Source organism: Podarcis tiliguerta (genome assembly GCF_965153285.1).
Source record: "Podarcis tiliguerta genome assembly, chromosome: 14".
Lineage (NCBI taxonomy): Eukaryota > Metazoa > Chordata > Lepidosauria > Squamata > Lacertidae > Podarcis > Podarcis tiliguerta.
Genome location: NC_139547.1, coordinates 25,359,558 through 25,374,796, shown reverse-complemented (window position 1 = coordinate 25,374,796; position 15,239 = coordinate 25,359,558). Strand labels below are relative to the sequence as shown.

Below are 15,239 nucleotides of genomic sequence, written 5' to 3'. Positions count from 1 at the left end.
TCAAGCGGAGAGATTGACAACGCTTAAAACCTTTAAAAACCTTGACCTAAAACCTTGCAGTTCAAGGCAGTAGCTTTCTGCCTCATAAAGTTCATGTTTTTCTGGAGCTTTGAGAAGTCAGGGCACTGTGTTTCCTGTGAGTTAAGGGCTGCAGGTCTTGTCGCACGCTAATAAATTACACATACCTCTTCAATGCTCGACATCATCCCACCACACAAAGCTCTAAAGTGTGTGTGGGTGTGTTTTGAAAAACAACAACTTTGCTTCCATGGAACAAAAGTTTAGACCTTAAGCTCCATCTCCCGTCATGGATGAGCAGGTGCTGTTAATCATTAGCTCAGCCCCTCTGTCCCGGTTTGATTTACAAGTCAGTCTCTTTGCTGGATCTGCCCCTGTGTTTAGAAAACCCATTTGAGCTCCATAGTGTGTCCAAAATACCGTTTTGACGGCTGCTCCCCACATTTGAAGGGATGCGGGTGGCACTGTGGGTTAAACCACAGAGCCTAGGCTTTGCCAATCAGAAGGTCGGGGGTTCGAATCCCCACGACGGGGTGAGCTCCCGTTGCTCGGTCCCTTCTCCTGCCGACCTAGCAGTTTGAAAGCACACCAGTGCAAGTAGATAAATAGGTACCGCTCCGGCAGGAAGGTAAACGGCGTTTCCGTGCGCTGCTCTGGTTTGCCAGAAGTGGCTTAGTCATGCTGGCCACATGACCCGGAAGCTGTACGCCGGCTCCCTTGGCCATAAAGCGAGATGAGCGCCGCAACCCCAGAATCGCCCACGACTGGACCTAATGGTCAAGGGTCCCTTTACCTTTACCTTTACCTATACCCCACATTTGAGGGTCACTGGTTCAGAATAAACCATGGCTGACTACGGTAAGAAACATCACAAGGCCAGTGGTTGATTTATGTTGCCTTCTTCAAACTGGTATCCTCCAGATTTTTGAACTACAACTCCCATCAGCCTCAGCCTTCATCTTTTTTTAAACCAAAGCACAAGGGGCTTTGACAATGGCTCGTCCGACTTATAAGGAATCCAAGGGAAGGGAACCAAAGGGGTAAAAAAAAGGAATCAAAGGGCAAAACCAACCTTATCTCTTTCTGTGACTTTGTTCCAGTGCCAGCCATGCCATCTCTCTTCATCAAAGTCCTCAACAGCACCACCATCCAGGCCACGTGGGAGCCCTCCATCAAACTGGGCCAGCACGAAGGGTTCAAGCTCTACTACCGCAAAGTCCACCTTCCTCACTTTACCGGGCCCATGTTTTTGGCCAGCAACATCACATCCTGCAACATTACTCAGCTCGGTGAGCGTCATTTCCATTATTACAATTATTCGTTAAATTTATGTACCGCCCTTCGTCAAAAGGCTACAAGGTGGCTTGTGACGTAGAACGAAAACGTCAATACGTAGCATAATAGCTGTGCAAAGCAAGCGTCAAAACAGTTAGATAAATACGTAATCAAGAATACGTAACAGAATACAGATTCTCATAAAATACAGAGGGAGTGTGATAACATAAAAGACACAAGGGGTCAAGCAACTAGTCCCTAGCGCTGCTGAGAAAATGTTAGAACCTTGCGCCTCAGGGTTCCTTGGGGAAGGATAGAATACACATTTAATTAATAGATTAAACGAAGGCCCACTGGAGTTGCCAAACCCACCTCTTCCTTCTCCACTCCTGTCAGTATTGCGTTCTCCAGTTCCCTGTTCCTGTTCCACCATTCAGGGCTGCCAACATCTGACTTGCCTTCCTTAGTGAGGACTCTTTCTTTTTGCCCCGTCAACAATAAAATTTTATTAAGACTTTTCATAATACAATAAAAAAAAACTAATCTAAACAAAAAATAATAAACCAAAGAAGGAAAGAAAGAGACAGGAAAGGATAAAAGAATGCAAAGTCCTGTCTCACAGATGTATCTTAAGTTTTGTCCCATACGGAAAAGGTTGTACCCTCCCAGCTCTTACCTGGAAGCATCTTAGATGCTCCCATCTTAGATGCTCCCATCTTAGATAGAGAGGCCCTCCCAGCCTCTCTATCTAGCCTTTGGGACTCTCCCCAGACCACATCCCTCTCCTCATTCTGCACCAACCGTGCTTCATATCCTCCTTGAACATTTCTGAGCTCCTGCTTCACTGGACGGAAGCTTGAGGCAGTGCTTACAAGGCTTTGTAGAAATCAGCCTCCTGTACCAAAGGTAACATTTACTTCTGGTACCCTGTCCACTTTTGCCTCTGGACCAGCCAATTGCTGGCATGTGGCCCTTGGAATGCTGCCCAACTGGGAAGGTGGCCCTCTGGCTGTAAAAAGGCTCTCCCAACCTGCTGCCTTCAGATGTCTTCTAAACGTCAGATGTTTATTTCCTTGACATCTGATGGGAGGGCGTTCCACAGGATGGGTGCCACTACCGAGAAGGCCCTCTGCCTGGTTCCCTGTAGCTTCACTTCTTGCAGTGAGGGAACCACCAGAAGGCCCTCGGAGCTGGACCTGGGTGTCCGGGCTGAACAATGGGGGTGGAGATGCTCCTTCAGGTATACTGGGCCAAGGCCATTTAGGGCTTTAAAGGTCAGCACCAACACTTTGAATTGTGCTCGGAAACGTACTGGGAGCCAATGTCTCAGCGACCGCTCCCAGTCACCAGTCTAGCTGGTGCACAGCAAGCGAGCACAACAGGTCTAACCACATTTAGGCACAGGTCGACATCTCTTCTTTCCTTTTCCTCCAGACCCATCAGTAGTCTACGAAGTCAAGCTCCTCGCCTACAACCAGCATGGTGATGGGAATGCCACTGTTCGCTTTGTGTCCCTTCGAGAGACTGTCGAAAGAACAGGTGAGTGGGCAAGCGGCCCTGAGCAGCCTTGAGGGAGATGGTCTTTGAAGACAGTTGGGGAGGTTGGTGAGAAAAGAAAGTTGTTTTACAGAGAGACACACAGAGAGGGAGATCAGTATGTTGAAAGTTTCCCCACGTTGCTGCTCTGATGCAAGTTATCAAGCTTGAAGTTTGCAAGCCACTTTGAGTTACTTTTGAAGAAGAAGAAAATGCTAATAGGTTAAATAAATAAATAGATGTTTAGATGTTTTACCCAAGCAGGAGCATCCAAATTCCCCTCTAAATCTGGCTTTAGGTAAAACTCTGTGGCTGTGTTCAAGTGCTGCTTTTGTTTTGGGACATATCTTCTAAAAGTGGTTTATGTTTGAAAACCATCTTACTTATCCTTCTAGGGACAACATCCCCTTATGATCAGGTTCCTGTTTGCTGTTTCTTTTTTCTTTTCACAGTAAATGTTAATCTCAGCTGGAAATTGCAGCGGATCCCTGACAAAGCTTTCTTTCTTTCTTTCTTTCTTTCTTTCTTTCTTTCTTTCTTTCTTTCTTTCTTTCTTTCTTTCTGGTCTGGAATTGGTTTAGCGACACCATTAGTCATGCCGTTACAACGAAGTGGGAGGGGGACATTACTGGAGCTGAAAGTGAGAGCCGGTTTCCCTTTCATCTATACCTTACTGACAGCGGCAGGAAAGAGAATGTGGAGTTTGCAAATCACTAGGTGGAGGAGAAGGCTCTATAACAGCAGGCTATCCTTCCTTCCTCCTCTCTCCTGCCCCTGCCCCATGGAGTGATACCTTTTCACCAGAGTGCAGTAGCTATTGCCAACTTGGTGCCAGTTGTTGTGGACTACAGCTCCCATCAGCCGACCGATTGGTTGCCAGGGAGCTTGGCTGGAGCGTTCTCCATTGAGCCACTTTCTGTTGTGAAACAACAAAGGGCCCAAATGGCTGGGGCTTCACCTCCTACCCACTGATAGGAGCCTGACTTTTCCTGGCCATGTTTAAACTTCTCCTGGGCAGTTAATCACCTCCCTACTCACCAGTTTTGCCCCTCTCAGTTTTGCCCCTGACTGTTCCCATCCCCTTCCCACACCTTGCATGTTTCTTGCCAAGCCTGCTACTTGCTCCCCCCCCTGTCTCTCTGCCCCTGTGTGAACTGCCTCAACTCATTTCTCCATCCTATGTTTTTGTCCTGCTCCTGGGTTCAAAGCCTTTCCCTGACCAGCTCTCCGCAAGAGGCCCAACCCACCGGAGTACCAGATCCCACCCCCTCTTGCTCAGAGGCCCTCACTCTGCAGGGTGGCTGTTGCAAAAGATGGGGCCCAGCATTTGGAAGCTCGCATAGAATGAAGGGGGCCATAGTTCACTGGTAGAGCACCTGTATTGCATTCAGAAGGTCCCTGGTTCCATCCCCAAGGTAGGGCTGGGAAAGACTCCAGCCTGAATCTCTGGAGAGCTCTTGCTGGTCAATGTGGACACTACTGAGCTTGATGGATCTCTGGCTGGACTCAGTATAATGCAGCTTCCTATTTAATTCAGGGTTGTTGTTTTTTAATAGAACTGTAAGGATTAGCATCTTAATTTATTTTTAGGGGGAAGGGCTTTAACTCAGTGGTAGAGCATCTCCTTTGCGTGCAGAAGGTCCCTGATTCAATCTTCAATGACTGGGAGAGACTCTTTCTTTCTCTCTCTGTAACCCAGAGGGCCACCACCAGCCAGCCTAGACAGTCCTGTACTGACAACTTTCCATGCCTAATGGAGCCCTGCCTCCCACTTACACCTTTCCTTTTCATCCCAGGGCTGAACCCACCGTGCAACTGCATGAAGGATGGGCAAACCAATAAGACGTCGGCCACTGGGATAATCATTGGGATCCACATTGGAGTCACCTGCATCATCTTCTGTGTCCTCTTCCTCATGTTTGGGTACCGAGGAAGGTACGGCTCTCTCTCCACTCATTGCGTTTGGAGTGGGTGGACTGCTTTCATATTCCAGAGCAGCAGGACAAGCATTCTTTAGGCCAACCTCCTCCAGTCTAGAGATTGTTGGACTACAACTCCCATCAGCCCTAGCCAGCATGTCTGGTGGTCAGGGATGATGGGAGTTGTGGTCCAAAACATCTGCAGGGCACTTGATGGGAGATGGATGCCTTAGGCATTGAATATACTGCCTTGGGGGTCTCACAACTTTTCTTATGAAGCTCCCAGGTCCCCACACATTATAAACCACCTGGGGAGGTGCAAAAAATACAGTAAGAAAGATATAATATGATACAGTAACTACAATGTGTTACATTTCCATACATTATTATATAGAGTAATATTATTGTTCTACTACATAAATGGTTATTAATAACCTCCTATATTCTGTATAGACACCTTCCAAATGTCAATATATTTATCCAAACAAAGTCTACATCTATAAGCATCCCATCCATATGATGTCCATAGCACTCTGCTAGAACCATGTTGTGTGTAGGGAGAGGACGAAACTCAGATTTGGAAGGTCTGTAGCTCAGGGCTAGAGGACATCTCTTACATGCTTACGGTCTTCCTGGGCTTTCCAAGCAGGGCTGAGAAATTCTTTTGCCTGAAACCCCAAAGACTCTACCTGAAGCCACAATGAATTGATCCTGGGAGTTGTTGCATGTGAAACAGATGCTCTACCCTTCTCGTGGACGTCTAGTCTGATGACTTCCTGTTCATATGATGGTACATTGCTAGAGAGGGTTTTATTGTTCTTCTTCTTTCGCTTATTTCCACAGGCTGCTGGTGTGCAAAGATGTCCAGGAGCAGCTGTCAACCCCACAGGTCCCAAGAAGCCAGAGGAATGCTGCAGGCCTGACCTCGAACGGATCTGCTCAGAGGGACAGGGACAACCCAGACGCAAACGGGAAGCAGCTGGATTTGAATGAACTGGAAAGGCTCTTTCCAGCCTCGCCTCCCCCGCCTGATCAACACAACAAGGAGATTGTGGTAAGGAAGGGACACTGGGGGCTTTTGTTTGTTTGCCACACTTTCAGACAGCAGTGGTGAACCTGGGGGCTAGGGAGGAAATGCGGCCCTGCACACCTTTTAGCCTGGCCCTTGGAACCCTCTCCAGGCTCCACACCCTGCCAGCCCAGCTTTGCACCCTCCTTGAATGTCTTGGTCTGGCTGAGATGTGTCCTTGACCTCTTTTTTGCCTGGAGGATAGAGTGAGGCGTGTGAGCATGTGTAGAAAAGCTAGGCTGCTGTACCAAGGTAAAATTGGCAGTCTGTGCTCCGCCCACTTTTACCTCTGGCCCCGCCCATCACAGGCATGTGACACTCTGGGATTTTAGTCGGGGGCACTTCCTGTAGAGGCCAGGCCTTCTGCATGCAGAACAGGTGCCCTACCACTGAGCCACAGCCGTTCATAATCTCCGTTAGTTTCATAGGAACCTACAGTCTAGCTCAGTATTGCCTACACTGACTGGCAGCAGCTTTCCAGACTTCCAGCCAAGTGACTCTCCCAGTCCTACCAGGAGATGCTGGGGATTAAACCTGAGACCTTCCGCATGTAAAGCATGTACAGTGGTACCTCGGGTTACATACGCTTCAGGTTACAGACTCTGCTAACCCAGAAATAGTGCCACAGGTTAAGAACTTTGCTTCAGGATAAGAACAGAAATTGTGCTCCGGCGGCACGGCAGCAGCAGGAGGCCCCATTAGCTAAAGTGGTACCTCAGGTTAAGAACAGTTTCAGGTTAAGAACAGACCTCTGGAACGAATTAAGTACTTAAGCTGAGGTACCACTGTATTCTATCACAAAGCCATGCCCCTTGATGATTTCCATTTGTTCTGGGATAGGCAACTCCTGCTATTATTATTATTATTATTATTATTATTATTATTATTTTATTATTATTATTATTATTATTATTATTATTATTATTATTATTATTATATTATTATTATTATTATTATTATTATTATTATTATTATTATATTATTATTATTATATTATTATATTATTATTATTATTATTATTATTATTATTATTATTTTAAGAGGACAGTCAGTCTTCTTGGACATTCAAATAGCCATTTTTTCACTCTCCTTTCCCAGCTGGACCATATTCCTCCTACCTCACATGACGAAACCCAGACATCCATGCTTCCGCCGGATGACTTCAGCATCATCGAAGAGGAGAGCGACACCCTCTTCCAGCCCCCGCCCTCGGGGGCCCCCGGCAGGCCCCTCCTCAACGCCAGCCAAGATGAGCCAGCTTTGAACCAAGCTCCAACCAATGAAGGATAATTGCCAAGACTTTGAAGACTCTTAACGGGACCTCGCCAGCCACCAACTCCCCACCCCAGACCCCTACCCCTGGCGATGTCTTTAAACCGACTCATCAATCTCAGGTCAATTTTAAGATTTCTGCGATATGTTTCTTAATTTTTTTATTACATATATATATAAATATATATATATCTATATCGGTAGGCAGCCTTGCGGAAGCTCCATGAAGTTTTTTCTTCCTGACTTGTCTCAGGCCTCCTAGTACATTCCTTTCCAGCTGTTTGCTCTACAGCTACTGCGTTTGTGGCTTCTCAAGGCGCCTTCCTTGGCCAACTCCATAAGACACCGAGATGGGAACCTCTTATCGTCTTGGTTCACCAACGTTCAGTCCCTCGTTGGCAGCTTTAGGATGACTCTTCTCCCACAGATCTGCCATTGTGAAATGTGTTGAGAAAACAGATTGGAACGGGACCCTCCTCTCTAACCTAGCTCCGGGAGAGGAAGAAAAAAAACGTTCAGGTGCTAAGTTGGTTGGCCAAACTTCTGGGTGCATTTGACGACATTTTTTGTCGGATGTGTTTCAAGTCTCTCTGTCTCTAATTCTCAGGATGTTTTGTTGCCGACGAACTATTTTAAAGGCAAAGCGAGTGTGTCAAAAAGAAAAAAAGGAGAAAATAAAAAAAACCCAGGCCTACAAGAAGGTCTACTGAAAAAAAAAGAAAGAAAAAGAAAATACTTGGACTAACATCTCGAGTAAATTCAGAACCTACCTCAACCGGAATTGAATGTCTTTTGGGAAGAAGCAAAGTATCTTGTGTCTTCCTTTTGTTTTCAAAACAAAGTAGAGTAGCACTTGGTCAGTACAAGCTGTGGTACTACCTCAGAAGTTCATACTCCATGTCTACCATGTTGGTTGTTGGTTACCTTTTTATTATTTTTTATTTTAAAGTATTCCTTTATTGTCACCATCGTTCCAATGTAAAGCACTTCCAAAACCTTGAAAGCAATGTTCTACCTCAAGAAGCTTTTTTGTAGAAGAACCATGTTGTTGTGTCGTCAGACCACCTCGCCCTCCTTCGCCTCTCTTCCTTCACTCGGCCCCGAGACTCCAAAAGAGGAATGACGATGAGCAGGCATGGATTCGTCCCCAGTAGTGGTTGTCGATGACATTTCCCCCCCCCCTTAGTGTTATAAACTTGACTTTTAGGCAAGTTGCTAGTTAACTTGTGTAGAGGTTTACTGTGTCAAGAGTTGTTTTTATATCATGTTTGTTTGGTTGTTGTTTTTTTAAAAGGAACTTTAAAGATTGTTAGGGTTGTAGCAAAAAAAAAAGGCAGGGCCACCGGTCACCTAAAGATGAAACCTTTGCCCGTAAGCGACTACTTAACTACTGGTCACGGGTTACTACTGAAGAGCTGCTCTCTTTCCAGTTTTATCACTCAGAGCTGGTTCACCACATCTGTGCATACTTGATGACTGGAACATCAAGTGATGATTGAAAACATCACGTGATGATTGCATGTGCAAATGATTTCATCACAGAGAGGCCAGTCCTATCACTTTGTACGTAAGGCTGGTCAGTGAAATCCACACTCCCAACATCCAGTTCTTGCCTTACGCCACATACGACCAGTGATCCATCTAGCCCAGTATTTCTCAACTGACTGGAAGTGGCTCTCCGGTGTTCCAGACAGAGGTCACTCCCAGACCTACCTGGGGATGCCGGGGATTAAACCTGGAACCTTCTGCATGCAAAGCAGATGCTCCACCACTGAGCCATGACCCTTTCCCTTTGTCTTGGAGCAACTCCTCAGGGTCTCAGGTGGGGAAGAGTCTTTCTCCTGGTACCAGAGATCCTTCATGGTGGGAAATGCTCCAAGGTTGAACGTGGGGCTTCCTGCATGAGTAACAAGGGCTCTGCAACTGAACGAAGGGCCTGTAAAATATAGAAATAGAAGGAGCTACATTATACCAAGTCAGACCAATGGTCCGTCTTGCTCAGCTTTGTCAACACTGACTGGCCATAGTTCGCTGGGGTATGACACAGGTGTGGACCTTCTGCATGCAAATTTGATGCCCTTCCACTAAACTACTGCCCTTAAATATATTATACAGAAGAGGAAAGTATTGTTTTAGTGGAATCTACTCCCAGGTAATGTAGGGAGATGCCTTGTACTGAGCCAGACCCATTGGCTCATCCAGCCCAGCATTGTCCACAATAACAGGCAGGGACTCTCCAGGGTTTCAGACTCCCAAGTGAAACTGGAGGTGCTGGGGATTGAACCAGGGATCTTCTGCATGCAAGGCAAGTGCTCTGCCACTGAGCTATGGCCCTCCCCATACATGCTTGGGATGAGCTGTAGTTTCTCCCTTCTGTAAGCTATCAAGCCAAGCCCACTCTGCCCTGTCTGGCAGCATCTCCTGGAGATTGCAGGCAGAGAGGAGCCCTACGGTTTGAGATATTTTTAACTGCAGATGCTAGAATTTGAGCAGGAGACTATATGCATGCAGAGCTTTAGCACTGACCATTTCTCACCCAAAATGTGGAGTGCCGCACAAGTGTGTGTGTCAGTTTTTTTTTGGAGGGTGGGGGACAGAATTGAGGTGGTGCTAATCTGGTTGGCCACTTTAAGAGCAGGATGCTGGACTAGATGGGTCGTTGGCCTGATGCAGCAGGCTTGTTCTTAGTTCCAGTTTCCAGTTCCAGTTCCAGCACACATGCTATCAAAAGTGTGTCTCCATGTGAACCAGACCTGTTTGCTAAAAGGTGGACATCTTCTGCCAAGCCTCAAAGCACTTGATGCTGCTGGCTGAGCTTCTCAGCAGCCAGCTTCTCTCCTTGTGGAGATGTCTTCTCCGAATCTGGCGGTTGCTCTTTAGGTCACCGGTGGTGGCACAGCTGGTTATAGACCTCATATCTGAAGCCTTAGAATGTAGCGTGTTTTCTCTCTAGGCTGGTGACCTACCTCAGTACAAGTAGTCGAAGCAGCCGTAAGGTTATGGAAGAAAGGATGAGGAGCCCCTCTGATGTGACCATTGTCAGGAGGAGAGAGGAAGGGGAAAGATCTCCCCCTTCCCTAAGTCCATTGAGATGGGCGGAAGGACTCTGTGAAATGCCTATGGGGCTCCTTTGGGGTGTGGGAGCTCCCTGCATCTCTTCCATGGAAGGAGCAAACAATGTGTGCAGGAACCCTGTGGACTGCCTCCTTATCCTCCAGAGAAGCCACTTCCATTTTCATGTTTCGTTTCGTTTTTTAAAAATAATTCCAATAGCTATTTTTATATATGGCGATGAAAAGAAGAATCGGAAAAAAAGGTTCTTTTGAAAATAATGATGATTTGTTTGAATGAGAAGCAGAAGAAATCAAAGAGGGCCGTGTGGTGATGAGGGGGAGGAAACCAGCTAACGGTAACAATAGGTATTTAAGGTCTTTTAAAATAAGCTGATTAAAACAAAACAAAAACCCCAAAGTTCTCCATTAGGAGTACCAGCACTAGGGGGTCAGCTGGCAGCTCCCACACTGCCCCCTACTTCCCATCCATCAACTGTTTTGCTTATGTACATTAATAAGTGTAAATATCACCGGACGAAGATAGCAGAAGCGTCAACTGTCCGTCAATACAGTGGTGCCTCGCAAGACGAAAAGAATCGGTTCCGCGAGTCTTTTCGTCTTGCGGTTTTTTCGTCTTGTGAAGCAAGCCCATTGGCGGATTAGCGCTATTAGCGCTATTGACAGTTTAAGGGCTAAAAACGGCTTTTTAAGGCTTAAGGGATTAGCGGTTTTGCTGCTAAAATGCTTTTAGCAGCTTAGCGCTTCAGAAAAAGGGGTTTTGGAGCGAAAAAACCCCTCAAAATTTTTCGTCAATTTTCGTCTTGCCAAGCAAGCCCATAGGGAAATTCGTCTTGCAAAGCGCCTCTGCAAACGGAAAACCCTTTCGTCTTGCGGGTTTTCCGTCTTGCAAGGCATTCGTCTTGTGGGGCACCACTGTAAGTCTGTTGCTTTTGTGAGCAGTTTATTCAGAACTGGGCAACAGGAGAGGAGGGCAAACCACTGCAGCGGTGGCAGGGTGCAGTAAGAGAGAGAGAGACTAGTGAGTGGAGAAAAGGGTTTCACTCCTCTTCCAAAAACAGGCTGGCCCGTCTAGCCTCAAGCAAGCTTTTCACCCTCACAAAAAATAGAGAATGGGGGGTGTTGTTGTCGGAGAATATCTGCAGGGCATTGTTGTTGGCTATCCCTGATCCACCCAGTAAATACATATCTAGCACCAACTGTGGTTCTTTCCCAGGGATCCTAGGACCATAGGAAGCTTCCTTCTCCCGAGTCGGACACTTGGTCCATCTAGCTCACTATAGTCTACACTGACTGTCAAGCAGCTGTCCAGGCTTTCAGAAAGAGGACATTTCTGGCCTGGAAAGGCCACTGGGGACTGAACCTGGAGCCTTCTGAATGCAAGGCAGATGCTCTCCTGCTGTGTGAAAGCCCTTGTCTAAATGAGCCCTGGGAATTCCTCAGAAATCCTGGTTGTAGAAGCCCTCTTTAGGGATTATTCCTGAATAGGGAATGTAAGCACAAGTAGGGGAGATTGGAGGGATGCATGGCAGAACTGCCACCAGCATGCCTGTGTGGAATGACCTCCGTGTGCTCCACACTGGCCTCCCCAAATATCCCTTAACTCAAGTTTGCATTCCCTATTATTGCACAGCACCTGCAGTGTGGTACAGCATAGTGGCCAGATAGGAAGCCTTGTGGCTCTCCAGGCAGTGCAGGACTCCAACTCTCAAGAGTCCCAGCCAGCATAACCAATGGTCAGTGGCAATGGGAGTTCGAGTCCAATAGCATCTGGGGGACAACAGTTTCCTCATCCTTGGACCAAAGTTGCAGAGAACCAAGTTCTAATATTTCTCCACCCACAAAGCTCGCTGTGCGACCCTCTTCCAGCCCAACATCTCTCAGACTAACCTGGCTCTGTGCAAAAATGAAAAAGTGGACTGAACTCCCTGGAGAAAAGTGGGGATACAAGTTTAAAAAATGGTAGTCAGTATGGTACCCTCCAGATGTTGTATGACTACAACTCCCATCATCCCTAGCCATTGGCCTCGTTTGTTGGGGCTGATGGGAAATGTAGTCTGACAGCATCTGGAGAGCACCATGTTGACTACCCATAGTTTAAAATAATTATCGCAGTTCCCTTTTGCAGAACAGATTCCCTAGGTCAAGAGAACACCCATTAAGCCTTTTTAAGACCATCATACATATACCCATGCCCCTTTTAAAAACTTTGATCCCCTTCACAACCCTTCAGAAGCAGTTTCTAGTGTTGCCTCCTTGATGGAAGCGACTGCCGTTCAAAATAGAAGCTCTTTCCCCCTCTTCTCCTACTCTCTGAAGGCCCAGTTCCTACAGCCAGAAGAGGGGATAAGTGAATCCAATACGTTCTAGACTCAATGCAGCCAGTATTTGGTGTTCCTCCATCTTGTCACCAGCACACTGTCGAACATGGCTTAGTTCACACTGTATAGCTAAGAAACACAAAGAAAATGAACATTTATTTTGATTGTACATCACTTGATGGCATCTGTGTCAGGGCGACCTCATCCAATGATTTATTTGTTTTTTTTAACACGATCTCTCTCTTCGTAAGCGATGTGAAGTCTCAGATTTAAATAAAGGATCATTGCCAAAGCAAAATACGTACTTTTTAGACTAGTTTTGGCTCCAAATCCCCAGGGCTGTATGAACCTGCTATTAATTTAATATCATGTTATTGTGATATTGTAAACAAATATTTGTCACTGCTTCCTTTGATTAAAAGGGAAAACGTTGTGCCATTTGATTAGTGCTATTACAGTAGCCTATCAAGTAGAAATTTCTTTCTTTCTTTCTTTCTTTCTTTCTTTCTTTCTTTCTTTCTTTCTTTCTTTCAAATGTGATGACTTAATCCAATGTGGACTTCCCATTGGTATGAAACAACGGATTCCTCATGGATGTGAAACCCTAAATAGTTTTAACTATTATTATTATTATTATTATTATTATTATTACACTGTGTTTTGTTTTTAGATGGTTGGATTTTCCTTTTGTTTTGGGATTTTTTAAAGCATTTGAAAGTTCCATAGCAAAATAGCCACAGGAATTTATGACAGGCGGAAGAGGGGCTGATTCTGCAAGCAAGGCAGGAAATGGGGGCTTCCTTGTCATTTCAGGGCACCCTTGCCCAACTGAGTGCCTTCTGGGTGTTTTGGACTACAACTCCCACCAGCCCCATCCAGAGGGTCTGTGTTGGATGGCACTGATTGATATTTTAGTCCAAAAACATCTTTGGGCAATGGGTTGGGCAAGCCTGTTTAGGAGTATGGTGAATTCTGCTAAAAGCAGTCATCTTGTCTCTTTATCAACTTCCACTTTCCAATCCAAATAGCCAGCAAATTGGCAACTGTGTTCACCAAACCACTGACAAAGTCCAAAACACCTAATGCAGCCGTGATACTGCATCTTAGAGCACCCTCTTCTGCTTCGGCTGTGATGCACATGAAACTTTTTGCCTGTTCAGTAGAGTCTTCAGCTACATATTCAGGGCCTCCTTTCATTGAAGTGAAGGGATGCTCCTTTGCAGCTGAAACATTTTGATCTTTAAATTATTATTTGAGGGGGGAGACAGCTATGAAGATTAGGGACTCTTCAATTCAAATGACCAGTATTTTTAAAAAGAAAAAAAAGTTGTTTCTGCAAAGGAAAGAACACTACAGCTAATATTTTATTTGGAAGAAAACACGATGCCAATGTGCAAGTCCAATTTTATGCCCTAACAAAGTCCCCCTGTGGATCCATTAGTACAAATAGAGCCCTTCTAACCTTGGTCTGCCTTCAGGTAGCCTCTCCCCCCACCTGACTCTTTACTTACAAGTAGTCGGAGGTGGTTCTGCCTGCTGTTGGCTCTGGCTCCCCCTACTGTTGGTCTCCACACCTTTCACCCCATAAGCACCACTGCCCCTGTTCATGTGAAGGTGGGGCCCTGATCTATGGCAAGTCTGCTCATTTGGCCGCACTTCCCCAGCTGCGGCGAGAGGAAACTGCAGAGAGAAACTCAAGATAGTGTGTCACATGTTCATGCAAAGCCCCCAGTTCAAATCTCACCTTGGTCGCACATTTCTATGGCCTTACACTAGTCAATGAGATGGATAACATTGTCCCACTTTATAGGGGTATTTCAACGAGTCCTGGGACAATATATGTGTGAACTGCATTTGAACACTTGGAATGCCTTATATGAATGCTCCGTTATTATAATTACTCATAATTCTCTGGAGCACTTTTTCAGTCATTTTCTGTAAGGCATTCGAATGACTCTTGAGGATCAGCGTTTGAATTCACAGGAGACAGTTGGCTACCTTGGGGAGAAAAGGCAGGAGGGGAATCCACTTTGGCCACAACCCACAAGCAATCTATTATACACAACACCCTTTTGAAACGAGTGGGAGATTTGTGCTCTTGCAAACCTCTCACTTGCTTCAAAGGGGCAGAATTTGGGCACTGGCTCCAATCCATCTGAAATTCTGCCATGACCAAGCCTCATGAAAACAACAAGTTAACCACGAGTGACATTTACTTAGACTGGGGCCTACAGTCCTTCGTTCAACGGGGAGTAATTTGTCAACGGATGTTGCAATGTGGTTCTTTCATAATACCCAGGTCGAAAGTCTTTTCTTTGCCAAACGGTCATCTTTTTTGCTTTCTTCCTGAAAAGTGCTGGAATGTATGCTGAAAACTGCCCTGGAAGATTTGAAATAGTCTGTAAAAATGTGTATCTTAAGACAGCAATAATAAGTGATAAGGAACAACAACAAAGAGATCAAGATGTCATTCTCTATGTAGACCTGGTGTGTGTGTGTGTGTGTGCTGATTTTTAAGTCAATGGGTTTCCATAAATCTGGTGTGCAGACAGCCACCCGAAGCTTCTCAAGTCTCTGGAGCTTTTCAGTTTGTTCTGTGACACGTTTATTGTGTCCACGCCTGTTTCTGAGAGCTCAATGTAGTTGCAATTCAGTATGGCATTCACAGGGTTTTGGGTCTATTTTTAAGGGCTTTTAAAGGGGGAAACATCCATAATGTGCTGCATTTGCTGGTGGTATTTTCCCCCCCCCTTCTTTT

General features: G+C 45.8%; 1 protein-coding gene and 1 long non-coding RNA gene across 2 annotated transcripts in view; both read left to right on the top strand.

The window, feature by feature from the left end:
- IGDCC3 (immunoglobulin superfamily DCC subclass member 3) overlaps positions 1-9,134 on the top strand; it is a 111,347-nt gene extending 102,213 nt beyond the window's left edge. Inside the window, exons 10-14 of the mRNA XM_083411972.1 lie at positions 1,119-1,307; positions 2,728-2,832; positions 4,626-4,764; positions 5,592-5,802; positions 6,916-9,134. Of these exons, the coding sequence (XP_083268098.1) occupies positions 1,119-1,307; positions 2,728-2,832; positions 4,626-4,764; positions 5,592-5,802; positions 6,916-7,107 (836 nt within the window). The 3' untranslated portion in view covers positions 7,108-9,134. The remainder of the gene's footprint in view (positions 1-1,118; positions 1,308-2,727; positions 2,833-4,625; positions 4,765-5,591; positions 5,803-6,915) is intronic.
- A 25-nt stretch (positions 9,135-9,159) lies between these two features.
- Positions 9,160-12,914, top strand: LOC310663879. Its single transcript, XR_014504609.1, has 2 exons — positions 9,160-10,713; positions 11,083-12,914. It is a non-coding gene; the product is annotated as an uncharacterized lncRNA (long non-coding RNA).
- Positions 12,915-15,239: the final 2,325 nt, after the last annotated feature.